This window comes from Octodon degus, unplaced genomic scaffold (assembly GCF_000260255.1).
Source record: "Octodon degus isolate 3935 unplaced genomic scaffold, OctDeg1.0 scaffold00079, whole genome shotgun sequence".
Classification (NCBI taxonomy): Eukaryota; Metazoa; Chordata; class Mammalia; order Rodentia; family Octodontidae; genus Octodon; species Octodon degus.
This window is the reverse complement of record NW_004524655.1, coordinates 5,035,312-5,062,237: the sequence shown is the minus strand read 5'-3', so window position 1 is coordinate 5,062,237 and position 26,926 is coordinate 5,035,312. Positions and strand designations below refer to the sequence as shown.

General features: G+C 45.8%; 1 protein-coding gene and 1 long non-coding RNA gene across 2 annotated transcripts in view; one reads left to right on the top strand and one right to left on the bottom strand.

The window, feature by feature from the left end:
* Positions 1 to 1,100: 1,100 nt before the first annotated feature.
* The window catches only part of Srrm4 (serine/arginine repetitive matrix 4), a 167,863-nt gene continuing 142,037 nt past the window's right edge, over positions 1,101 to 26,926 (bottom strand). Inside the window, exons 8-13 of the mRNA XM_004636238.1 lie at positions 24,016 to 24,172; positions 10,982 to 11,286; positions 7,343 to 7,546; positions 4,194 to 4,304; positions 3,355 to 3,492; positions 1,101 to 1,407 (exon numbers count right to left, since the gene is read on the bottom strand). Of these exons, the coding sequence (XP_004636295.1) occupies positions 1,101 to 1,407; positions 3,355 to 3,492; positions 4,194 to 4,304; positions 7,343 to 7,546; positions 10,982 to 11,286; positions 24,016 to 24,172 (1,222 nt within the window). The remainder of the gene's footprint in view (positions 1,408 to 3,354; positions 3,493 to 4,193; positions 4,305 to 7,342; positions 7,547 to 10,981; positions 11,287 to 24,015; positions 24,173 to 26,926) is intronic.
* LOC111818096 overlaps positions 4,230 to 26,926 on the top strand; it is a 28,752-nt gene continuing 6,055 nt past the window's right edge. The window contains exons 1-3 of the long non-coding RNA XR_002822170.1: positions 4,230 to 4,314; positions 17,839 to 18,014; positions 18,357 to 18,500. This is a non-coding gene — a long non-coding RNA (uncharacterized LOC111818096). The remainder of the gene's footprint in view (positions 4,315 to 17,838; positions 18,015 to 18,356; positions 18,501 to 26,926) is intronic.

The following is a 26,926-nucleotide window of genomic DNA, read 5'->3' as shown; positions in this document are numbered from 1 at the left end:
AAAGCCCTCTACAGGGAGCACTCAAGACCCTCACCTGCAGACTTTCTGAATTTGAGTCTTTGCTTCAACCTGGCAAAGATCCCTAGGCAAGGAGAGTGGCTTAGACTGAAGGGTGGGAGGGGAGGTGCCAGGCTGCCCTGGGTGGTAGCATTGGGGTGTGGCAGTTTGGGAGGTGGGGAGGGGGCGGACAGGCGCCAACCGGAGGGCCAGGCCAGACTGGCTGGCGCTGGGGGCTGGCCGCTGGCCACGGCACCGGGGAATGTTTAGCAGATGGTCCCATGGAAGGAAGTCAGTGCCAGCTAGCAGGACTGAGGCAAACTGGGGACGTAGGTCGGCAGGCAGGGCTGTCTTGATACTATCTCCCTTTATGTGGGGTGGCAGAGCCCCTGGGAACAACCAGGAAGTGTTTTATGTAAGTCTTGTGGCAGCCTCTGCTCTGTAGGTGGAATCTGATGGACCCCTTCCCCCGTCATCTGCCACTACCTCCAATGTCTATGTCCCCTATGCATATCCTTTCTTCTAAGACCCCCCCCCCCAGCTTTAGCTCTGCCCCAGGAGGTTAAAGGTCTGGCTGTTTGTCTTGGACCTCAACAGCCCTGGTTCTCCACTCTCACCGATTCCTGGGGTGGGGGCCCATAAACGTGCAGCTACAAGAGTGGATGACAGGAAGAATGAATGCAAGGGCACATGGGATGAGTCACCCTGGCCTTCCGTACACATCCTGCGAGCTGTCAGTGAGCACAGTTGTTTCCATACATTGCTAGCTGGGTTCAAAGCTTCTGAGTCAGGGAGCAATTCCTTTTCCTTCTAACAAAACCTTGAGGTTATGCAAAAAAAAAAAAAAAAAGTTCTCTGCGTCTGCCCAGGCCTGAGTTGAGCCCCAGGGTGGTGCTGGTGGAGGCTCCTAGCAACTTGACACAGGGAGGTGCTGCCCCTATTCCCTTTTTTTCCTCCTCCCCAGGAAAGCAGGCAGGACAGGGTCCAGGAGCTCTGGATATCTGTCACCAGCGAGAAGGTAGGAAGGGCAGGTGTAGGGGAGTCTGACAGCAAAAAAAAAAAAAAGGTCCCCATAAGCAGCTGGCTCAAGGGACAACTTCTGCTTAGCGCCTCGTGCTGGAGTAACTGTCTGCTGAGCTGTAGCTCCGGCTCCTGCTCCGACTCCGGCTCCGGGAACCCAGGCTGGGGCTGCGGGAGCCAGAGCTGCTGCTACTGCGGGTCCTGCTCCGGCTCCGGCTCTGGCTCCTCTGGCTCCGGCTGCGACTTCGGCTGCGGCTCTGACTGCGGCTCCGGGAATAGCTGCGGCTGGCTGAGCGGCTGCTGCTACTGCTGTACCAGGAGGAGGCGCTGCTGAGGCTGCTGGATGAGGAGGGGCTGGGCCGGTAGTAAGGGATGGGGCGTTTCCGGGCACTGTGAGAGATGGGAGGAAGAACGCATGAGCGCTGGGCTCTCTTTGCTCCCAGGAAAAGCAATATCCTTCCATTCCCCAGTCCCTGAGAGAAGCAAAGAAACAAAACCCTATCCTTTCTTTTTCACTTCTCTCGAAGTTCTGACAGCATCCAAAAATCTTGCTTAGTGCTAGTTTGTCTTGAAAAGTGATTATCTCTCTTATTTTCATTTTATTTATTTAATTATAACTTTTAACAAAGCAAGCCCGTGACTCAGAGCATCCAGCTGGCAGCAGAATATACTTCTAAATATTAGTTACAATTTCTGTTTGGCCAGTTTTACTTTTACTAGAACTATTTCTAGAAGGTTTTATGTCTAGGTGAGAGAGGCTGATTTTTCATTTACTGGAATGCATCAAATTTCCTGAAGGGGGTGTACAGTACAATCATTGAAAGAAAATTAAATCAACAGTCATGGCAAAAGTAATGCTGCAGACAGATGAAGTTTGGGAAACACTAATGGGTCGATTCACATGGATTATTTCAGGTTGACTAATGAAGGCTTTTTGGAAATACCACTATCTCCATCTTAGCATTCCTCCAAATTAACCCAAGGGGCTGGGCTGGGCTGGATCCAAGCCCTGGCTCTCTGGGTTTTCTGGATTCTTTTACCCACCTGTAAGCCAAAGGTCTGAGAAAAACTCATGAAAATGGTGGGGAAAATGAGTTCACTTATACTTTGACCAAATTGGAGTGCACAAAAGTATCAGGCAGAACAAAAGCCAGGAAATACTCCTATGGAGATTTAGCCAGGCTTGGTCTGGAAGAGGACAAAAGTATTGAAACCTGCTGGGTGTCAGGCCTAGCCAGTGGCAGTTTGCACTCTTAGCACAAAGAAGCTGGAGAAACAATTTATCATGTTTTTTTAAAAGACCAACTTTTAAAGATCCATTTTACCATCTTGGTTACAAGGACATCTTCCACCGAGGGACCACAGATGAGAAAGGGAGCTCTGGGGAACATTTGAGAAAGGGACCACGTCTCTCTGCTCTTCCTGCTAGACACCTGTCCTGCTCTTTCCAGGGAGAAGCTGTTCCAGGACAGGCTCCCTGCTCTCCAGGGGCCTTTGGGTTGAGTGGTTGGATGATGCCTGAGAGGTCCAATTTTAGGACAGTTTTCAGCCCATTCACTCAGCTTTCATGGCCTGGGAACTTAGTTTCTCCTCAGAGCTTGGGCTTCCCTGCCCCAGCTTCTCTCCTCTGAGGTGTTACACATAATCTCATCCACCTATTCCAACCATTCAGTCAGCAACAATGGCACCCAGTGAGCTCAAAGTGCAGTCCCAGCTGTTTGCTTCTCTACATTTCATCTCATGATACTCTTGGGAGTTACTTCCTCCAGTATTCCATGGGTGAGAAAACAGCCTCAGGGGAAGGGAAGAGACTCTTTAGGTCACCACGAAAGCTGCACAACCAGAATTTGACTCCCAGTTCAGTGTTTTCCTATTACCCATCAAGGCTCCCTTCAGGGTACAATTACATGCAGGTCTATTTAAATCTGCGTGGGCAGGTCTAAATGTAGGAAGATGTCTACAGGTCCAGGACAACCCTTTGCTACATGGCTTGGCCCCCTACAGGCTGGTCAGACTCCTTTCCTTTCCCACACCTGTCACCAACCCCAGGCCACACCCTGTTCCTCTAGACTGACCCAAACCTTTCCCAGATTCCTTGTCCACAGCCCTCTAGCCCCATCCTTTTCTCTCTGCAGATGCAGGCGTTTTGACCCAAGAGGTGACTCAGGCCTCAGGTCTTACAAGCAAAGCACTGCTTCAACTTTTGAGAGAGGTGCCCCTGATCTCTTACAGTCCTCAATCTCGGCCCCAAGGAGGCATAAGGAGTTACTGAGGCCCTAAGCAGGAACGGGCAGGAACGAGGGAGAAGGTAGGATGCGCCTGCGCTGCGGATCTCACCTTGTTATCCTGCGGGCTTCCAGGTGGCTTGGGGAGTCTCTCCGACGCTTCCTCATGGGCGAGTAGGACCTGCGCCTCCGGCGCGCTCTCTCTCGCTCCCTTTGCTGCGAGTCCTCGCTGTACTTGGGGTCCCGCTCCCTGGAGGGGTACAGGGGGTGTTAGTGGGAAGCTAGGGTTGGGATGGTTTTCTAGGCAAGCTGTCCACTTCCGCTCTGCACCTGTTCCCCTTACCCACAGAGGCAAGAGCGGAAGGGAGGCAGGCACATGACGACCCCGCTGCGGGACGAGTCTCCGTGATTATCACCATGTGTGTGCGGGATGGAGGGGGAGTGCTGTGTGTTTAAGGGTGTCAGCCTTCACGCGTGCGCTTTATAGAGGTGCAGATGCTGCAGGGGTGAGGCTGTGTCACTGGCGCCTTGGGGTCCGTGGTTAGAAGTGGGAGCTCTGAACACAAGCACGAAAGCTGGGGAGAAAGATTCTGTGAGCTTGCTTGGGGGGGAGGGGTGGTGGTCATGAGGACATAGGATATAACTGGGGCCTTGCTGCCGCCCCAGATAGGAAGAAGACCGGTAAGGAGGCTGAACTGTCTCTGCCAGACTAGAAAGAGGAACTGGGCAGGTTGGGCCTGTGGAAGGGGCGGGAGAGACCCGGCTGGGAGACCAGGGCTGAGCCGAGGATCAGGGTAAAGGGGTGGGGCTTAGGAGGCAGGGCCTACGCCGGAGGCCGGGCCAGTGCAGGGAGGGGGGCCAGGGAGAGGCGGGAGGAAGAAGGGAAAGGGGGAGGGGGAGGGGAAGGGGAGGGGAAGGGCGGTGAGGGGTGAGGCTTGGTGGGGGCGGTACCTGCTGGGACTGTAGCGCGAGTAGCTCGGGCTGCGGCGGGACCGAGAGCTTCTGCTGGGCGGGCTCCTCTTGCCAGACTTGGAGGAGTAGCTGGGAGAGCGGGAGTAGGACCTGGTAAGAGGTAAAGTTTCATTTACCTGGTCCTCAGATGATGACCTTTTTTCTTTCTGGAAGCCCAGAGGAGCAGAAACTCGGACCTTACCAGAGAATGAAATCTCTTCCCCTTTGAGGGCTTAATAATGTGGACAACTTCTTTGTGAGTGCTTGCTATCCTGGCTATTTATTAACCGTGTAACCTTGGGCAGGAGGTTACACCTCTCTCGGCTTCTGTTTTCTCCTATGTAAAATGGGGATAATAATAGTGCTTACTCTAAAAATCATAAATAAGGGCAGATTAGGGTAAACCATTTGGCATTACTGCCACATCAGCTAAGTAACAATTAGCAAGTACAAGAGAAATGTTGACCATTACTGTCATGTATTTACTCATGCCAGACATCGAACCAGTGTTTTATGTATATCTCATTTAACTCAACACATCCTAAGATTAGGTACTGCTATGGATTCCCCTTTACAGATGGAGAAACAGAGACACAAAAAGGTAATATATTTGCTGAGCTTCACACAGCCGATAGAGGATACGAACCCAGATCTGTCTTGCTTTAAAGTACAGCAGTCCTCCCTTATGCCAGGTCTTTGTTTTCTGTGATTTCAGTTATACAAGTTAAGCCATGATCTAAAAATATTGAATGGAAAATTCTAGAAATAACACATCCATTTTAAACTGTGCGCTGCGCTGAGTAGCATGATCAGCTCTTGACGTGAGTCATCGCTGTGTCAGTGTATTGCTGCCTGTCTGCCAGTCACTTGGAAGTGCTCTCCTCATCCAATCCACTAGCACAGCATTGTAGGGCTCATGTGTACACCACCCTTATTTACTTAATGAGGGCCCCCAAGTGTAAGACTAATGATGGGGCAGTTGAGATACGCCAACAAGGACCTGTGGTGGGCTTTCTTTAAGTAAGAAGGTGAGTGCTCTTGGCTTGCTAAGAAAGAAAAACACATGCCCCGTATGCGAAGATCTATGGTGATGGCGAATCTTCTCTCTGAAATTATGAGGAAGGAAAAATTAATTCCTACTAGTTTGGCTGCCAACTCTGAAAGTGCAAGAGTTAGCGTCCCAGTGTGAGCATTGCTTAGCGAAGATGGAAAATAATTTCATTATAGGGCTTGGTACCATAGGTGTGTGCAGGCATCCACTGGGGTACTGGAAGGCAGTCTGAGCTTAAGGTATGTGTGTGGGGAGGGGCTGCTCTGTGTCCCTCACTCCTTTACTCCTCTCAGTTTTCTTTCCTCTCTGCTTGTGCCGTCCTCATTTAGATAACACCGCAGAGCAGGGATAGCTCATTCAACCTTAGTGCGCTGGACCAGCATCCTGCTGGAACTCCTTGGAAAGTTGCTTCCACCAACTTGCTTTTTTGGGAATTGAGGAATATTATAAGGAAGAGCCAAAATGCAACATGTTTGTAGCTGCCTGGAAGAGATATGGTCAGGCATTTCCATCCATTAACTATACCATATAGTGTCCCTTTTTTTGTGGATCTACGTGACTCATTTTTATAAACTTAAAATCAGACATAACTGCTTTGGCTCAATTTTTTTCTTTTCCTAATGTTGCAACAAGGGAGCAGCTTGTTTCTTTGCTCCGTCTCAGACTCACTTTTTCACAGACTCACTTGTGCGGTCCACTCCCATCCCAACTACCTAGCAAAGGGCATGACTTTTGTTTTTTTGTTTTGTTTTGTTTTGTTTTTTGTTTTGTTTTTTTAATTATTTATTTATTTGTGTGTGTGTGTGGCCAGCTCAGCCCACCAGGGGGCGGGGCTGGCTGGCATGTGGTGCTGGGGGATTGAACCTTGGTCACTGTGCTTTACTAAGCTTGTTCTAAGTAGGTGCTTTAGACCACTGAGCCATCTCACCAGCTAAGGGCATGACTTTTGGATCTTTTCTCCTGACATCATTTTTTATTTCTCTCCTCAACTTTCCTTTTAGTCTATTCTGCTGTCCTTACTTCCATCATAATGCTATTATGTTGAATATTATTCTTCCCTGGATTGCTTCATTTTTTTAGAATGGGCAGTCTCTTGAATCTTGAAATAACCAAATTACATAAGCTTTATTTACTTATTATTATTTTTTTACTGTGTGTTTTCTGAAAAGGAACGATCAGCCTGCTGTTGGGAACTTTTTGTTATACATGAAGTCCAGGGAAGGCATGGGTTGATTAGATTGGATGAAATCTTCTAATTAATTTTTAATTCTTGAGATCTCATACTTTTATACATTCTACTATAGCACTATCTGTATGAAGTAATCAAGCTAGTACCAATAGTTAGAAGTTAGGTGGGAGAATATAGAAGACAAAATCAGCCACAACTGTTCTTTGCCATGTACCTTAACTCTTTCAGTATGAATCTGCAGCTGTTCCCATGCTTATATCTGGACTGATCTTCTAGTGATTTGTGCTGACCAACAGACTAGCAGAAGTGGTGTCATGTCCCTTCTAATCCTAAGCCTAAAGAATGCTTTACAAAGACCCCTGTCATCATCATGTGAACAAACAGATAGGTCTGTTGGGTGGGTGACAGCATTGACCAGAGATGACTAATCAGAGGTCATTCAATCCAACCAGACTCCCGCTAGCCCACCAGCAGATTGCAGACACAGGACTGCGCCCAATAAGAGCAGAAGAACTGGCCAGCTGAGCCCAGCCCAAATTGCTAATCTGCAGAATTTAGGACTCAATAAACATTTTGTCTTAAGGATGCTATTTCTGGGAGTAACTTTCTCCGTAGCAGAAGTTAGTTTATTCTCAGGCCAACACCTACAAAAATAATTAAAATTTACTATGTTCCAAGCGCAGCTATAAATGCTTTGTAGTCTTCAGGATGAGCCAGTGTTTCATTATGTGGCTAAGAAAACTGAGAGGTTCATTAACTTTCCCAAGGCTACCACCTAGCCATTGGGTCTTCAACTTGACTTCAACACAGTCAAGTTGAAGTCTGCTCTTGTCTTCACACATCTGATTCTTCTCCATTATCTAGTGTCAAAGAGGGAACTCATCAGGGAAAAGGTCAAACTGCACTCACCTTTTCTCAGAGGAGGTGGATCGACTCCGAGTGTACCTGGGAGAGGCCCTGGGGTTTGGGGATCTGGAGGAACGACTGGAGGATCGTGTGCTGGCATAGGAGGAGCTGCGGGAACACTCTTTTACAGGGGAACTTTGGGCTGTGGATGGAACCAGACTGGACTTCTTCACCTCGGCACACTCCAGACATGGTGATTGAAATTCTCTGTGGGAGGAGGAAGGTCAGTTACTCCTCAACTGGCCACCACTCTGGGCATATCTTGACCTGATATTTACTTCTTTGCCATTGCCTAGGCTATGCTGTTCTCCTAGAAACCTCTTTCAACCTTCTTCTACTCTGGAAAGACTTTTCAAGAGATAGATATTAGAGAAACGAAACAAGAAGAGACCCTACAAGTACATGGATGGTCCAGCTCAGCATTCCCAGGTGTGGAATACATACCAGACGTGTCACTGCAGAGTATGCTGGGAGGTCACTGGGATTGGCATGATGCTAAATGTCAGATCAGTATCCTAGATTTAATCCTGTTCTTGACTTTGTCAGTCCCTCTGATTACATTAATGAGAAAACCCCTGGCTAGGTGCAGGTGAGGCCTTAACACTCTAACTCTGTCATTTCTCAAAGAGAGAAGAGCAGGTCCCAGGGGTCTTCTATTTAGGATATGGGGTGGTGATTTTCTGCTTCAGATAGCACTGTGCATTTTCTTTCAGTTAACTTATAGACAAAGTGAATTTTTAAAAGAAATAAATTATTATATAGCATGTTAAAAACTAAGGAGGGAACCTATGGTTGGTTTAAGTTTGGGACCCTGGGATGTAGCCCATTTTGCAGATGGAGGAATGAATACTGACCCCCAAAGTGGATGGAGACATTTTCAGACCTTTATACTCTAAGGACCAGCACTTCAGCAGCACTGTTTCATTTCGCCTTCCCAGCAACTTTATGAGGCTGGATCTACTATGATCTCCAGTTTTCAGAGAAGACTCAGGAGGGCACGACGCTCGATCAAGCTCAGTCAGAATTTCCAACTCTGACCTGCTCATCTCCAAAGCCCATGCCCCTGTCACCTCCTCAAAATCCCTACCTTCATTGTTGATGGCTTTCTTGATTTAAGGCGGATGCGTCTTTCACTCAGGTTGTATTTGCTGAGCCCTCTGTCTATAGCCGGCATGACATAATAGCTACAGATTTAACCATCATTTATATCTCAAAGTGCAAGGCAGGGTCTAAATTATTTAATTTGTCTGTCTGCATATATTAAATTAAGCAGGTAATGCTCAATTTTAGGGACAGTTTTCTATTTGTATGCTGACGCTGCCACTTAGTAACTGAATTTCTCAACTACTCCAAGCCTCAGTTTCCTCCATATGTTTATTAAAAAGCTTATAATAGTATATGTCCAATAAAGATTTTATGAGGAATTATGGAAGATCATTCATAGAAAGTATTTTTCAAAGTACCTAGCATGTGGTAAGAGCTCAATGAATATTAAATGCCATTATTTTTATTGTTATTATTGCTGTTCTGAGTTTTCCCTGCATAATGCCCTGCAGTGTATCAGTCAACAGGGGGTCTCTGTCTCCCCCCTGGGAACTTTAGTGCCTGCTCTTGGAGACACTGACATTTGCTCTAATCAGCCTTGGTTCCCAGCCAAGCTTGAGTATGGGCTGAGGCCAGTGATGTCTCGCAATGGGTCAGCCAGAAGCCACGTCTACATGTGGATGCCAAGCTGTTTATCCAGGACTGAAGCAGGATGTGCATGGGGAACAAAGGGTGCTCTGTTCATGAAGAAGCATTCAGTACTTCAGTGCTAAGGCTTTAGAAATCTTGGCCACTTTCAACAATGAGAGACTCCAAACCCAGAAAGAGGAAGATCCCACTGTTTGACTGGTAGAGAATGCTGGCTCTCACTCTGCATCTGTGTCTCTACCCCATGAACTTGAAAACTCCAGAGGAAATGGACCCTGTCAATTTTAGATCCTCAGCACCAAGCTCTGTGTGCCTGACATAGAGAAAGTGCCCGGTACCAGATTGAGGGATAAATAACTGAATAAAAGCAAGGACTAAGTGGTCAGTGCGGTTTTATAGCCTTGATTTTGACAGTACCCTCAGTGATGAACATTTTTCTTGTGATTTCTTGAGTGAGAGAGAGCAAAAAAAGGGATTAAGCAGAGGAACTGTATATTGGCTTGTAAGTAAATTGACTTGGCTTTTACCAAGTCCATTGAGTTGAACAAAAAATCTTTTACCTAAAATCATATCATATTGTAATTTATGTCTGTCTGTCTTTCTGTGTCTGTCTGTCTGCCTGTCTGCCTATCTATCTATCTATCTATCTATCTATCTATCTATCTATCTATCTAAAGTTTAATTAATAAACTTCCTTGTAAAGGAGCTTTAGTGTCACAGCATAACTGAATGGGAAGGCAGGGGGCTTCCACGTGATCCTTTCCCCTCACATGCAGCTCCATCCCTCACTATCAACCCCTCACTGGTGTATTTGTTATGATTCATAAACCCATCTGGACTCATCAGTGTCACCCAAAGCCTACAGTTTATATTAGGCTTCCTTCTTGCTGGTGTACATTCTGTGGGTTTAGAGAAGTGCGTGATGGTATTTAGCCATTGTGTTTGATCATACGGAATAATTTTGGTGCCTTAAGAGTCCTCTGTGCTTTTCAGTCTGTCTCTCACTGCCTCAAACCCTGGCAATTACTAATATTTTTACTTTCTCAATAATTTTCCCTTTTCCTGAGAGTCATTTAGTCGGAGTCATATTGTCCGTTTAAGCCTTTCCAGATTGGCTTCTTTCACTTAGCAATATGCGCTTGTTTCCTTTTGTGGTTTGATAAAACTTCTTTTATTTATGAATGATATTCTGTTGTCTGGATATGAGCTTTTTTTAAAATTTATTCACCTACTGAAACATATCTTGGGTGCTTCTAAGTTTTGGTAGTTACAAATCTTCCACAAACATCCACGTGAAGGTTTTTGTGTGGATATATTTTTAATTTATTGAAGTAAATATAATGGTATATTTTTAAATGGCCATGACTTAAGTCAGTGCTAGACTTTCTTTGAGCTTATTGATAAAACTGGCCTCCACTTTTGTCTGCATAGCCTCCAGCCTCCTGATATCAATACTTTAGCTTTGCTTGCAGATCAATCTGAGAACAGTGTGCTTCTTAGGCCCCAAATGTGGCATGTGGCACATTCTAGTCAAGAGCACAGCGTCCCCTAGACCAGAGTGCTTGGTCTAGGGCTGGGCAAATGATCCAAGTTGGGCCGAGTCCAGCCAATAACCGCTTGCCCTGAGGTCTTGCAGTAATTTTTAGGGAAAAAAAATCTTTTATTGGAGGGCTCAACCAACGCAGTGGTCACTGATTTGCATATCTGGGGAGTGACTGCCTAAGAATGGAGCCTACTAAATGGGAAAGCAGAACTGAGAGATGTGACTGTGCAGATTTCCTGTGCCTATTTTGAGTCCTTGGATCCTGCTGGCCCTGAAGTTAGTGTTCTTGGAACTTAAAGAGTCCTTTTGAGTTGAGTTTTCACTTGTTTGAAAGGAAGGCTCATGTGAAGGGGATGAAGATTGAGTAGGGAAAGCCGAGACCCATTTCCTACACTGAGTACACTCACCTTGACTCTCTGCCCCTGCTGGGGGGCGAGAGATTCTCCAGAATGGCCCCTTTGTTCTGGGGGGAGGAGGTGGTGAAGGAATTCCCTGAATCCGAGGTGTTGCCACTGGTGAGCTCCTGGCTTTTGCTGTGACCCGCACTGGGGCTCCCCTTCTCCTGGCCCTGAGACCTGGCTGAGCTGGTTTGCGTGGAGGGTGGCGAGGACGTGTCATTGCCTGAGTCATACTCCTGGGAGCGTCCTCGGGAGGTGGCGAGCGGACTGGCTGTTTTGGTAAAGAGGTCAGCGGCAGACCCCGACCCAGTGATCTGAAAGCAAAAAGACCCGTCGGACACTGCTGAGCTCCAGGCTGCGTCTAAATAACTGAGAATGTTTACCGTCATGATGCACTGTAACGAAAGGAAAGAGAGAGGAGAAGAAAGAAGAGACGCCAAAAAACAAAAGCACAAATTCCTGAAAGAATACCACAGAAAGGAGATATTTTTTTTACCCCCTGCTAGGATAACTGGAAGATTTAGGTATCATGCAGAGAAAAAGCATGCGATCCAGATTAAACCAAAGCAAAAGTAAATTATACAAAATTTAACTTCTAATGAATTAACTGAAACAAAAGAGACAACTCAATAGAAAGGGGTATATCCACCCCTAACCTAAAACAATAATAAAAATAAAGGAAGGGGAAGAGGGAAAATAAATGGGGCTATGGGCCTGAAAAAAATATATCTTGGAAATTAAAAATAAAAAGAGATAAAGCCAAAATTTTAAACTTCAACCAAAACCTCAATTAATGTAGCTTTTTTTTTTTTTAAGAAAAAAAGAAAAAGCTGCCTGAATAGAACTCTGAATAAATGTCACATGGGGAAAAGAAATGAAATAAAGATGAGAGTTTTGTGTGTGTGTGTGCATGTGTTTTTAAAAATATAAAGTCATGGTCACAAATTGACATTTGAGCAGTTTTCAACTGAAGGGGAAAAGAAAGGAGAGGGGCAAAATAAATGGAAGTCAAATAGTCTGATTGAAAACAAACAAACAAAAAAAGATCTCTACAGGTAGTGGTGAGTGTCCTTTTCCCCTTGTAGAAGATAGCTAAGGATCTTGAGTGGCTTCTAATAAATTCTCTCATGTCTTTGCGGATCATATCCACTTACCAAGCAAGAACTCCTCCTTTAGTAGGTAAGGTGTAAGAGAAAGGGAAGAGCGGGCAACGTGAGTCCATCATCAGAGTCGCAAATGACAAGAAAACACACACACCTTTCTGCACATCCTTACACTCGGCCCTGACTTGAGTTCTGGGGGTTCTTTTTTTTTTTTTTTAGTGTCTTGATAGGAGGGGGAACATCCATTCTGTTGGGTTTTCTCATTCAGGGGATGTGATTCACCCTAGTCAATCACTTTGTTTCCCAGTTGGATCAGGAAATCCTTGCTATGTATGTATATGGGGCCGCAGCATTGCTTGGACTTGGGGGTGGACCTCAAGGGCTCTCGGAGGGGGGAGTAGGTGCTCTGCAACTCAGCGCCTTAGAAAGGGCTTGAGGATTTGGTTTTGGCCTAACTGGGGATGAAGACTGGCCCCTAGGACCCAGTTTTGTGCTGATCTAGGACAGATGATGGAGTAGAGGAGGTGATGGAGGGCCATCACCAGGAAGGCAACCATAGTACAGTGGATGGTTTCCTTTAACATTCAGATCAGTACTGTGGCTGGGATGAAGCAGTGAATCTGGTTCTGGCTCCTGGTGACAGTACCCTTCTCAGCTGTGGGCAAGAGGGACCTCTGCCCTGAGCATTCCCTAGTGATAACCCAAGGAATCTATTGGGCCAGGCGGGAACCCTGTCAAGAGTGCTACCCTCACTCAACCATTCTGTGGGTACCTGGGACCCAAGGATTCTTTGTTTAAATGGTCCCTGAGCACCCTTCCTGGGTCTTTATATGTCTCCTCTGTGGATTTGTTTTCTCATGAATGGACCATGCTTCGAGGATATGCATACTCTTAGTATAAGGGTAGCTATTTGGAGAGAATCAGAAGTCCATACTGAGGTGCTTGTGTATGTGTATGTGGCTCAGCACAGTGCCAGCAGTGAGAAGGAGAAGGGAGGAGCCCAGACTTTGGGCAGGTTCTCCCCACACTGTCACTTCATGTCCTGCCTCTGCAAAGGACCCAAGATTCTGAATTCAAAGGCCATTTTGCAGATGTTTGGCAAGATAGGAAGACATTCTATCAATGTTTACTTATTTGATTCATAAACATTTAGACAGTAGAATAGTAGACCCTGTTTCTGTAGCCTGGCTCTGTGCCTCACACATATTAAAGCTTCACCAACAAGAGTTTACCTCCACCCACTTCCCCATCCCATGCTCCTGGGGCCCAAAGAAGGGAGACTGCTAGGCTTTTCTACACCATTTCTGCCTCCCGGCAATTAGTCACAAGGCTGAGACACAGAGACAATGGGACTTGGCAAATAATAGAGATAACTTCAGAAGCTTAGGGTGTCAACTCCTGGGATAGGGACGGAGGGCCCAGGGGTTTCTTTTATGGATTCTCCAGGAGGCTTTGTGCATAGGCAAGGTGCCAGGTTCAATCCAGGGAAGCTGCCATTTTACCTTCTTGGTGATCAAGATAGCTTTGCCTTGGAGGTAAGATCCCAAAGGTAAGCTAACCCAGATGGACTTTTCTAGTGAGATTTGTTTTAAAATAACATTTAGATCCTGTTCCTACTCAGCTCCTACTTGCCTTCTGGCTTGCAGTTGGGATAACATGTCTGCTAGCCTCTGAATTTCAATGATAGTATGTGTGTTCTCTTCACCACTGCCTCTGCCAGGAATGAGGAAGTATGGCACTAGGAAGCTGAGCCTTTGGGCCAGGGCTTGATCCAGCAGTGGGCTCAAGGAGTCTCTGTTCAAGAGATGGTGAATAGGTGGGGCCTAGTATATCACAAGGGAATCAAGCAAGCCCATCTTCCAGGGAACTAGGCTAGAGGCTAATTCGAAGGCAGAGGTCTGTGAGTGCCATGGTTTCCAGTGTCTTGTGTCTTGTTCCCTGGGGACATCCAGGCTGGGTCTTTCCTGTCCAGTTATTTGTCCCCAGTTTTGATGTCTATTTTCAAAGCATTTTCCCTGATGAGTTATGGGGCCTCATGAGTAAGGATTTCAAGTTTGATGTCTTTCCAGGCGGGTGGATGAAGAACAGCACCTCGTCTTGCTTATGTTCTTAGCCCCACACCCTGAACTCACAGGGATATTCTCAGACTCTCTCCACCTGGCTGTGATTTGTATGGTTAGAACTGAGAACTCCACAGCCATCATAGTTTTCCATCATTATCAAAAAGCAGAGATAAAGGTATTAATGAGACACTCTCATTAGGTTGACTGTGGTGCGTGAGAATACCAACCTCCCCTTGCTTAGAAGTCCCATTGGTTTGCATGAATCTAAATTGACATAGATTATAATCTCTTTTGAAACCCAGCCCTGATTACTTTGTAAATCAGCTCCGCAGACTTCACAAATCCCATCTCTTCCACACATTACCACGTTAGCTGCCACGATCTAAGCTAACCAATTTCATATATATAAATTTTTTTTGGCTCTGCCATTGGGTCTTTCTGTCCCAAACCCAGGTTATTTGTATATGCTATTTCCTTTGCACAGAATACTCTTCCTGTCTCCCCCACTGACAAAAGTAAATTCATTCATCTTCTAGGTTTTATATCACCTCCTTTAGAAAGCCTTCTCTGATTTCCCCGGACCTGGATAGCAGAGTATACTATACTTCGTTCATTCATCCGCTCTCTCATCCATTCATTCACTCAACAATGAATGTCATTTGTGATACAGCACTGTTATTCTGAGCTGCAGTTGCTTGTCTTAGTTGCTTCATCTGGTTGAAGAGACTGTTGAGGACAGAGGCCAGGACTGGTACAAGGCTATATCCCAGGCCCTTCTGTGCTTGGCATAGATTATGTGCTCAGAAAAAGCATTGTCTAGTGAATGAGGCTCCTCCATGGTCCCTGGGCAGTCTCTGTAGGCCCATCTTAATTTCACCCATTGATAGAAATCAGTGACTTTGGTGAAGTCCAGCTGGGTGACTGTCAGCTGAGTTATTGAGGGATTTGATGCTTTCTTTTTTTAGAAGAATCTGGCCTTTATCATAATAAAAATAATTCTATGAAACTATTAGGGCCTTGAGACCAGGACAAAGCTATGTAAGTTAGAGCAAATATTGTTATTTAAGCATTGTGTAGAAATCTATGACAGTGATAAGGAATCCCTTCTCCTCTTTCTTTCCCTCTTTCTGATGCTTCTTAGATCCAGAACACTGAGAGAAAGCACATGGCAGCTGCCAGCCTACACTGTGGCTTTAATTGGTTTATGAAAAAGGGTTCTTCCAGGGTGAAGGACTAAGAAAATCACCTCTGGCCAGACAAGAGATGCACCCTTCTTTGGGCTGAAGCAGCCCCATATCACATCCAAGGCTTGGGGGAGAGAGGGTGGGTGGTTTATGCTTTCTCACCTGCCTTTTATACAGGATACAACTGTCATCTTATAATATCCTACAAGGGTACTAAACATGGGGTACTCACTCTGACTTGCTTAGAGGATAATTTGGCGGGAAGCAAGCAGCCATCTAAGTCATGTCTTCCTTATTCTTTAGCTGAACCATATCGGGTTTTACTTTTACGAATCCTGATGGCTCTGTTTGTAATTCTACATAGTCAGAACATTTTAATAAACTCACCATTGGGAATGTCTGGATAGTTTAATGGCTTTCTAAGTCCTGAATCTCTCTTCTTCAGAACTGTCTTTCCACCCACACGAAGAAGAAGAAAGAAAGACGCAGTTGAGGGGAACCAGAGGTGGAATGATGGTGCACTGGGGGGTGATGTTATGAAAATGCAAAGGAGGCTTTTGAGTCATGAAAGCCCTGACCAGTTGGACAGTGGAGGTTCCCATGTGGCCTCCTGTGTGCGGGTCTCTCCCTCATTGTCAGACAGACCAAAGGACACAATCACCACTCAACAATGACATGATAGGGCAGATCCCCTTTGCTCCTCTCTGTCACATCATTTAGATAAGAGGCCTCTCAAAATTCACTTTTGAAGAGCCCTTCTGTAACTGTTGGGAATTTCTGTGCATATAACTGCTATCTGTCCCTGTGCTGGGAAATGCTCCTCAAGACTGTCACCTGGAAGTGCCATCCCAGATGACCATCTTCCAGTAATAATGTCTTTGTGGTACCCAGGATCTCCACTTAGGATGAGGAACACTCACACTTGGGCTCTGTTCTTCTCTCTCTCCAATCTCACCCTCCTCCATCTCAACCTTTTTCCTTCCTGGCCTGCCTTCCCAGAAGCCCACCTTTGGGGCACAGCACAAAATTCAGTCCCTGTAAGAAGGACCTCATTACCAAATAAAACAACTCCTGTCTAATCTGGCTTCCAAGAAATTGGAATTAGAGTGCTGATCATTTATTTGAGACAAGAAGAAACCTCTGTGGCAAGTAGGGAAATGAGATGACAGAACAAATCAAAGATATATTCTCAGTCTACAAAGGGGGCAGCAGGAGCTGAATCCCACAGGGGCCACTGTGGGAACCAGTGTAGGATGTGTACCTCTTAATTAACACCAGGCAAGGAAAGATGGAGCTGGGAACTTATGGGTAAGTTCTCCAACATCTCTGGGCCATCGGATGCATCCTGGGGGTAAGAACTTTCTGGTGTATCCACACTGTCCTTTAGGCAGGCACAGAGACTTTTGGTGGCCAGAAAGTATCATCTAGAAACTGGAAACCAGCTGTGTGCCCTGAATTAGGGAGCATGAGGAGACATATATAAGAGAAGTTTGTGTTTCGGTGCCCTAAATTCATGCAGGAATGCTGGCCAGCCAACCGGTGCTTTGTTTCAGATATGTTTTCATTTGCCCACTTTCCGTGTTTGTAAATAAATTTGAGTTAACCACCAAAATGTACAAAGTGGAGAGATGTCCCATAATAACCTCATTTCCAGTTTTTCTGAAAAAGTAGGATCTGGGCCCACATTTCCTGGCAACAATGGGATTGAGAACAGCCATAGCTGTTCCTCTTAGACAAGGCATGTGCTATCCTGGCCCTTGACTGCGTGGGATCGCTTAATATCTATTAGTTACCTGACCCCGGTGACATCTGAGTTTGAGACCCCCTGTTCTGAAAGTCTGCTGCTATCCTGATCTTTCTGTAAGCAATACGAACACAGTCCATTTTGTATGCTTTACTTCTCCTTTCCAGCACTATGAGTGGACGCCACATTTTCCCCATCACAACCTTTTAATCCCCGTGGGATACTTCTCAATGAAAGAACCAGGAGACCAGAGACACTAAAACATATCAGGACCCCAGAGCTATTACAAACCTTTGTACTTTGGACCAGAGATGCCAATCTCAATATATATGAAATTTCATAAATACATATATGCAAATTTCAAAGGACAATCTGCTTTTCATGAATTTGTGTCTTTCTTTTATTTTTTTAATCTCTCAATATGAAACTCCAATATTTTTCCTTCATCCCTCCCTATTCCCTTCCCTCCCTCCCTTCCTCCCTTTCTCCCTCCCTCCCTCCCTTCCTCCCTCTCTTCCTTCCTTCCTTCTTTCCTTCCTTCCTTTTCTTAAGCTTTGCTTGTTCAATATACTCCACGTAAACACTTGGGTTTGTCTAATAAGTAATTAAATCCCCCCATCACAAACCCCAGATCTCCTGTGTTTCACTGGAAATCTCTCTGTACCCTCCAGGGGAGCTGGCACTGTTATTTATTGTTTTTGTTTCAAATCATTATTTAATCAAGAAAGGAAAAAAGGCAACCTCTCACTTACACTTCAAAATTTAATTTCAGATGAATTCCGAGATCAAGAGGCAGCTTGGCCTAATAGGTTACAAAAATACAATCAAGAAGAGAATTCCAATTAAACTGAACAAGTCCATTTACGGAGCTTCAAACGGCCCCATGGAGAGAGACGGCTATAAATTTTTTACTCCCTCTTTGCCATATGGGGGACTGGAAATTCTCATGTGAGTATAGAGCTGCGTGGCAGAGCTTTTAGCTAGAGGGTTCTGGTTATTCTTTTATTTAAAAAAAAATCCTTTTGTTTCACAAAGACATTAAGTTTATTTTCCTTGCTGTTGTTCATCTTCCTTCGAACACTAATTAGGAAGACAGCAAAAGAATGGATTCATTGACCTGCTGGGAGTTCATCAACAAGGGGGAGGAGATGGAGAAAGACAGAGAGAGCTGCTGAGATTATGGGGAGATGACAAAGTCCTCTAAGATGAGGGTCACTGCCAGGGCAGGCAGTGCAGCTGACCCTGGGAAGGAGGAGGTGGTTTCACCTTCTGGCTCCTTTCTTTCACCAGGAATCTGAAAGGAACAGTGGCTTCTGGCTCCTCCTTTACCAGGAACTTCTCTGGAGGGCCCCTGCTCACTGACTTTGGGAAAAAAATCTCTACATAGCTGCAGCTAGACAATATGTTTCCCTTGCCAAGATTGAAAAGACAAAGGTAAGTTCAGAGTAATGAGTTTTTCATCCAGCATCATACATTTGATTTGGACATCTTTTGGCTCCAGGTCACATCATTCCTACATTTTCTAGTGATGGAAGACAGTAGTGTTCCTTCTGTCTTGGCACAAGTAGAGGTTGACACTACCATGTAACATGTCAAAAAAAAAAAAAAACCAACACAAGGGGGTCCTCCAAATCCCCAGTGTCACCCCATCCTTTGGGTTCTGTCTGCAACAATAAATGGCTTGGATGTTGAGGCTCCCAGGGGTGTCCTAGACCCTGGAGCAGGGTTCTGAAGGCCAGAGCCATCCACACTCTCCTTCAGCCTCATTTTCTCTATCTGCAGAAGGGGGAGCAAATGCCCATGTGTCTTTCTGCCATGGCAGTTATGATGTCCACCTGTGATTCTGTATATGATTAAATTCTTCAAGGCCGGAGATTGCTTCTGGGCTTATTTGGAGATGACAAAAAATAACGGTAGCATCTATTGTATATGGAGTGTTACATCTCCAAATTTGGGATAAGCTTTCTGCACAGAAGTGACATGTAAGTAAGCACTGCTGTTTGCCAGTGACTGGAACAGTGTCTAACACATAGTAGGTGCTTAACGCATATTTCAAAACTGAGCGGATACTGTGTCTTCATCTTCATAACCATCCTGTAAGTAACTAACATTATTAGCCTAAGACACAGATGAGGATACTGAGAGTTGCAAAAGTAAGATGACATGAAGGAGGTTGTAATTAAAAACATGGATTCTGAAATCAGAATTTCTGCGTTCAAAGCCTAGCTTTTTTTTTTTTTTTTTTTTTAACTTGGCTTTTCTAGGCAGTAGTCTAAAAAAGAGTTAGTGGAAGTTCACCTCCAGGTATCTTATAAAAATAAATGACAAGGATTAACATAAAGAATTCAGTCAGGCATCTGGTGCATAATAGTGGCCCAGTAAGTATTAGTTTTTGCTGTCACCCATAGCCTCATAGGGACACAAGTTCAAGGATTCCAGAGAACCCGGATCTACTTGCATGTCTTCATTATTCATGCTGTTTTGCCTTCTTCAGCTTATAGCTATTGTGAGACTCTTTGCTGGATCTCACGTTCTGTATTTTCCTTTGTCTTCCTATCTGTGCAGGTGTTTGGTGACAGGAGGTTTGAGGCCACTACTGGCCTAAGCTAAAAGCATGAAGAACAAAACAAAGAATCCTGCCCTCCTCCTGGGTCCAGCTTCACACTGATCAGGACCCTTCTACAGTCTCTCCAGTGATGAGGGACTTTAATAGATAAGTTCACACACAGAGAAAGGGTTTGGCCATACCTTGACCCTCAGCCTTCTCTTCTTGTCATCTGCCCTCCATGCTTGCTATCAGAGTAAGTTTCCAAGGCATGAGCTCTGATCCCTACCAGCCCTATTTCCTCCCAACTGAGCTGTTTTCCTGGGTCAGTTCGCCTCTCAGAGCCTCGATTATCCCATCTGAAAAAAGGTGTTAATAGTTTCATCTCTCTCAAAGAACTGTTGTGTGGATCAACTGAAGGCAAAACTGTGTAAAGTATGTGACAGTGCCTGCCACATAGTGGTTTTCCTCCCTCTTTCCCACCAACAGCCATCTCAAACTAAGGAACTCCTACCCATCCTTCAAAGCCCAAGTCAAATGTTCTCTTATTATAAAACCATCTGAGACATCAAGACATTTTCTGACCCTTCTCATGTATATTTTACTTGCTTTCACCACTGCCAGGGGTGACATGAAAATTATCAACACTTGCTTGGGTATAGACATCGTCTCATTAGAATGGATGTTGGTCTTGATGTTGAAGGAGATTCAGTGTCATATTTTAGTGGCTAGATTGTGAGGCAGTCCAGAAAGTGTCAAGGGAAGAAAGGGATAAATGGGTTGATGGGATGGGGTGCACTGGTGACAGGGACTGCTTGCCAAATGGCATGCAAATATTTCAGTATTTTCACAGGGAGAGTTGGTATGGGTACACACGGATTTGATCTTAGCCTTAAGATTAACACTATAGCCCTATATTGCAGCATTCTGTTGGTTGTTAGACTATATACTCCAGGAGTTAAGGAAGACTATCTATCTCATCTCCCAGCTGCCTTGAAGAGAAATGGTCGAGGGAAAATAAGACCCCTTAGTAGGTTGTTAAGGGATCCTACCCTATCTCCATAAGACCTTCTGTTTGATTCCAGGTTCTCTCCAAACAACGGAGCCTCAAGTTACCTTAGCTCATGAGCTAGAATTTCCCTAGTAGTCAAGCCCAGTATTTGCATAATCATATATGCAAATGAGACCTACTAATGTGATATGCCCATCCTTGATATTTTAAAGAGCTACGCATGTTAAGTGCCAGCAGCTGAGTGTGGCAGGAGCCGTCGTACAGAAGACTCTTCACGCTCAGGTTCTTCTTCTCCTCCAGAAGCCTGTAATTGAGTCTCAAACCTCATCTCCAATCTTTGTTTCTCCCTTTCATTGGCTAAATGCTGCCCTGCCTTAGTTTCTCAGGTCATTGTTATTTCTTCTGCCTACCTAACTCCTAACCCCTTCTTCTGCCTGCTAATTTTCTCCCCAATCCCAGCCCTGATTATTGAGCACTGTCTGTCTCTCACCGTGATAAGGTACAAGCTGTTTCTTTTTCACTCCTAGGATCCCAAAAACCAAGACAGACCCTGACCCTTGAAAGATGCTCTGTAGATGCTGATAGACTTGAATGAATGTTTGACAGGTGATTTCATGAAACAGACTCTGATGTTTTCTCTAACTTTTGGAGCCAGGCTTTTGGAACACTGCTGGGCCCACCTGGAGCCTTCTTCTATGCATGCCTTTGCAATAGAGAAGATGACAAAGGCTTGAGCATGGAAGGTTCACAGCAGACCAGATCCAGGGGATGTCAGGTTATTCCAGGAGCCAGGCAACCTGGAGAGGCTAGACAGTCATTTGGGCTGCAGCTGCCACTTGGAACAGGAAGAAACTGGTCTCTGCCATCTCTGTTGCTATCACCGCCACTTCCATTGTTACTGCAGCTGTCACTATCTGCAAGCAGTAGATGGACTTGCTCCTCCTGCACCACCTTCCACAGTTTTTATTTACATTAAGTCCTGGCAATCTCACGAGCTCGGTCTCTGATTGTTGTTTTGCTGATTCAAAGGAGAATGAGACACAGTGTTTATATAACTTGCTCACGACTTCACAGCTGCTCACGTGCATAGCGGGGACCTGAAATGTTGTTATCATCACGCGACTAATGTTCACTGAGTTTTGCCCCTGGGGCAAGCACTGGACTCAAAATTGTCTTTTGAATAAGAGCCTGGCTTTATCTATTATCATTATTTTCCAGATGAGGAAACTAAGGCTCAGAAAGGTTTAAATAATCTACACACAGCTCAGAGCCAGGATTTTAGCACAAAATCATAATCCATGGATTTTAAACAAGTCCGCCTTGCTGTACACAGCCCATGGAAATCTTCTCTTTTCTGTGAGCCTTGTTTTCATTCCTGGTAATCAGGGCAGTGGGCTTAGATGAACTCCTAAGGTCTCTGCTGTTATTTCTAACAGACAGGAAAACCTTGGGGCCATGATTCTTGGTTAATCTTTGTTCAACCTGGAGCCTCCTTTCATCTCTGCCTTGTAAGAAGAAAGATTAGAAAGCCCTGAGTATGGACTACATCTATGTAGGTGATGATGGCCTTAGATTTCAGCTCTTCCCATCAGGGCTGGACTCATGTGGGACGTTGAGGCATGTTACACAAAAGCCATCTAAAACCTGTGTGTTTTAGGACAACAAACTGCCAGGAGCCAACCTGGTACATTAATGGCTGGTGTGCAAGGGCAGCTCCCGCTTTCTGTGACCTCTTGACCTTTTGTAAGGGAAACATCCTTGACCTATAGTATAGGTTGTTTCCAGTGGTGCTTGGTACTAGGGTCAGTTAGGCTTTCTAGAGAAGCCCCCACAAACACTATGACCAGGGAGGCTGGGCAGCCCTAGCTCCTTTGACGCATTCTTCTATATTGTATGGCTCATATTTCAAATTCATTTTCACCTTTGTCCTGGGAGGCAAGGAGGATAACATAACCATGCCTGCTTCTCAGTTGAGGAAGCTGAGGCTGGGAGGGGTAAAATGATCATTTTAATCAAGTCAAAACTTGCACCCAGGCCTCTGGATTCTCTGGTGTGGACACCTCCCTTCCCTTCTTTGGTACTTGCAGTTGAATTCAGGGCCTTTGGAGTGTGTGACATGTCCTTCCTTCTTTCAGAGTTTTGCTAAGCTGCCCCTAGCTGTGCTTGAAGTTATGATCCTCCTGCTTCAGCCTCCCAGAATGCTGAAATTATAGGCGCGCACCACCACCCCTGGTTGAGAACCCCCATTTTAGGACATTTAAGGAGGAGAGAATGCAAGCGTGTATCCACCCTGTACAAGTGCTCAGTAACCGTGGGCCTTCTCACAAAGAAGGCATCTGGGGAGAGCTGTGGATGGACCCCGGTAGGCAGAGGATTTGGAGCAAAATGAGACCTTGGTGACCAAGGGGGCTGAGTGGAGAAGAAGGATTTCCCAGAATGTACTGTGGAGAGCTGTTACATTAAGTGGGGCTCTCTGTGGCTTACCCCTGCCTCACATTTCTTGACCTCCCTGCAAGCAACCCTGAACTTTTCCTGGCTTCTACCTTATTTAAGTTCAAAAAGGAGCAGCTCCCTGAAGTTTTCAAGTTCTCAAATAGCTGGACAAACAGGTCATTTGTTTACAGCATCTTAAAATCTTAGGTCCGTCCCTTCCTAGCTGTGTGGCTATAAGTATTGGCTGTTCCAACACTGACTTTGCCCCCTCTTCATCTGCCTCTGTTTCCATTGTTACATTGGGTTTGCTCTTCCCTTGCTCTGCGACTTTAGCCCACAGTTTAACTTTTCTGAGCTCGGTGTTTCTGCTTCCTATGTGGAAGGGATGACTGACAGCAGCTGTTCCCTCAAGCACTGAAGATCTTGGGTAGACACATGAGAACAGACAGGTCAAGTATCATGAGCTCCTTAGAGGAAAATTCTCATATAAATTCAAGGTTGCATTTATAGTTGGAATCAAATTCCAGCTGCCAACAAATGCTGCCAGCCAGCTGGCATAAACAATGCAGAATTTGAGTAAAAACCTAGACCTGTGTCACGTCAAAGACCCTTGTCCCCACCTCTTGTTCTCTGACCCTTTTCAGAGAAATTTGCTATGATATCTCACACATGTATTCTTGCAGGTGTCACTCTGGAGACCAATATTTATTATACAACATCCCCTGCTAAAAGATCCTGGGTATTTTAGGTTTTCTTCCTCTGCCCCCCAGATCCCCAAGCCAAGTGTTGCCAAAGGCTGCGGAATGACCATTTGGTTAATTACGAATGAGGTCTGGAGCCAGTGGGATATTTTGCTCAAAACTGAATTAAAATGTGTCATACACTGCCCTGAACTTGTACCTCCACCTCCCCCAAGTGTGGTGGCAAGGCTGGCAGAGGAGGCTGTACAGAATACTTACTACACCCCTGGCCGACAGGAAGCTGAGCATCTGGAGAGGCTGGCTGGGAGGATGGCTGGACCGGGCCTCGGGGCTGGCCTTGCCGAGAGTCTTGGAGCAGCGGCGGGAGTGCCTTTGGCGGGACTTCCGCCCTTCCTTAGGGGACCGGCCTCGGTGCCTGGAGGCAGGGGAGAGAGCCCTGAGGGTCTTTTGAAGGTAAGCAGGATAGAGAGACAATTGAGGGACCAACCTATCTGAAGGTGATGGTGTATCTGTGTGTGCTTGTACATGTTCATATAATGGAGTCCCTGGGTATGTTTAAATGTGTGTGTGTGAAAATTGGACTGTGTGTATATCCACCAATACATCTATTCATGCATATACCTACCTACTCACTAATCCATCCATCTATCCATCCATCCATCCATCCATCCATCCATCCATCCATCCATCCATCCATCCATCTTTCCATCCATGCATCCATCCATCCATCCATCCATCCATCCATCCATCCATCCATCCATCCATCCATCCATTTTTCCATCCTTCTGCCCATTCATCCATCCATCCACCTCCCCAACCATACATCTATCCACCCATTCAATCCTCATTCATTGTCTCATTTGGCTTTTTGATAGCTGCTCATGACCCGATTTGGAGGACTAATGTTCACCTGTGAATAGAGCAAAGGTCCTTTCCTTTTTTTAAAAAAATGTCCTTTCCTGATTTCTTTATGTCCCCATGTGATTTTCTGCCATGTGACCATGTGTATGTTTGGGCATGGTTGTCCATGTTTCTAAGAGTTTGTTGATAGATGTAGCTGCCAGTGTTCCTTCCATGGAATGGAGGCAAAACTTTGAATGTTACCAAAATATTGGGGGAAAGGTGACGGAACAAAGATACAGAAATAGCTCTGAAAACTTGTTAAGTTCAGATCTGGCTGTCCTGTCTGCATTGATATCAGGGGCCTGTGTGACCCTTAGAAGGGGCAAGTTTGGTGCAGGCCCCATCGACTCTCTGAGACATGGCAGGAAATAGAAATAACATAGTATGGAATTGGCTAGCACCTAGAAACCCCTCCTGAGTCACCTTCAGAGTCCTCTCTACCACTTCAAGACATAGGCAGATCAGGTTCTACTTTCTCATTTTGCAGATGAGGGAACTGAGAGCTCCAAGGCAGTCAGGATGCTGCCTAAGATCACACAGCTTAAAAGTAGTAGGACCAGAACAGATTTGTGCACCTGTAGGAAATGACCTGTTTTTTGTGATTATTGCTCTGGACTACCCTTCTCTCATCTGGGGTGAGAGAAGTTTACTCTCAGGCCTGTTGGAGAGCCCCGTGGGCTTAGCAGCCACTCAGGTTGCAACACCACCAGGAGCCAGGACAGCAGCAGGATGCCTGGGGCGAGTGTCTGTGGTGCTAACCATTTCTCTTGCAGGTAAGTTGCTGGGTCTCTGCATAATCCTCTGGCCTAGACCAGGAGGCCTTAGCCAGGAAGAGCAATTTGGCGATGGAGCAACCAGGATGAACTGCTCGGAACTGTGTCCTAGCATCCTAGTTGTGCGATCTCACTTAGGCCTCTTTGCCCACCACAAGGCTGTTTTCTCAGCTGTAACTTGTCGGTGATGTGGTTTAGCTCAGGAGCCCATGCATGGCTGAACAAGCCTCAAGTCAATGGAGCCTGAAAAGCATGGTGGAGTACAGGGTGTCTCTGTAAGAGGGTGTTAGGGTGAGCCTGTCATAGCCTTTGGCTTGCTGTAGGTGGTTTTGGAGAGCCTCCAAGGAATGAGGGCCCTATTCTGGATTAGATGCTTGCAGAAAGCAGAGTAATTCAATGACTGGGCACCTCCATTCATCTTCTCTAGAAAGAGAGGACTAGATTATGGCCAATGACCTAACTGTCTAATAAGCAGGAACCACTCAAAGGAGATAGACAGGCATTTGGAAGATGTCATGTTTGGGACGAAGCTCTCATTTCACCTGGACACAGGTACAAGTACAGAGGGGTTCTGTTTCTGTCTTGCACAATCAGGCTCACAACAGAGCCACATCTGATGGTGATGTTGGCCGTTGATGTTTAGTAGGGACACCAAGGCCAGGTTCTAACAGGGGCTGCTGTCTCCACTGCTTCCCACATGGCACTGTGTGCGTCAACCTCTGGAGAGATTTAAATACCACCCTGACACTACTGTGGCTGAATTATAGGAAGGTGGCTGGACGGTGGGACCCAGGCATCGCTATTAAAAACCAAACAAACTCCTAAGGTGATTGAAAAGTGCAGCTGAAGAGGAGAAGCACTGTCTAGTTCATGGTGCTACTTGGCTGAATAAGACTGAGAAAGTATTTAGAATAGCAGCATAGTGCCTGGCATAGAGCAGGATCTGAGTAAATATTTTTTTTTTCTTCCAACCTCTCTTCCTCCTCCTTTTCTTCTCCTTCCATCCTCCTCCTCCTGTTGCCTCCTTCCCTTTCCTCTTCATCTTGCCTGTCTTCCTCCTTTTGTCTTCCTCCTCCCCTCCTCTTCTTCTCCTCTTCACCTCCTGCTCCTTTCTTCCTATCCCATCCCTCCTGCCTCTTGCTCCTCCTCCTTCTTTCTCTTCCCCCTCCACCTTCTGCCCATCCTTCTTCCATTCTTCTCTTTTCCTTTGGTCTCCTGATTTCTCTGGCATAAGGTGGGGCCCAGATTTTAAAATCTCCCCAGGTGTTGTGGACATGTAGGGTGAGAAACACTTCAGAAGGAGAAAAGCAGCCTGGATATCAGGATCTGGACCTGATGTTCCTGCTGGACCTCAACAATCCCAAACAGCATCACCACCAAAACCCTACTTCTTATTGTTCTCATTCTTGTCCCTCTGCTTTTTCTTTCCTTGCTCCTTCCTCTTCTCATCCACAGGAGAAACCCTCTCCCCTATGTAGGCAAGGACACTCAGT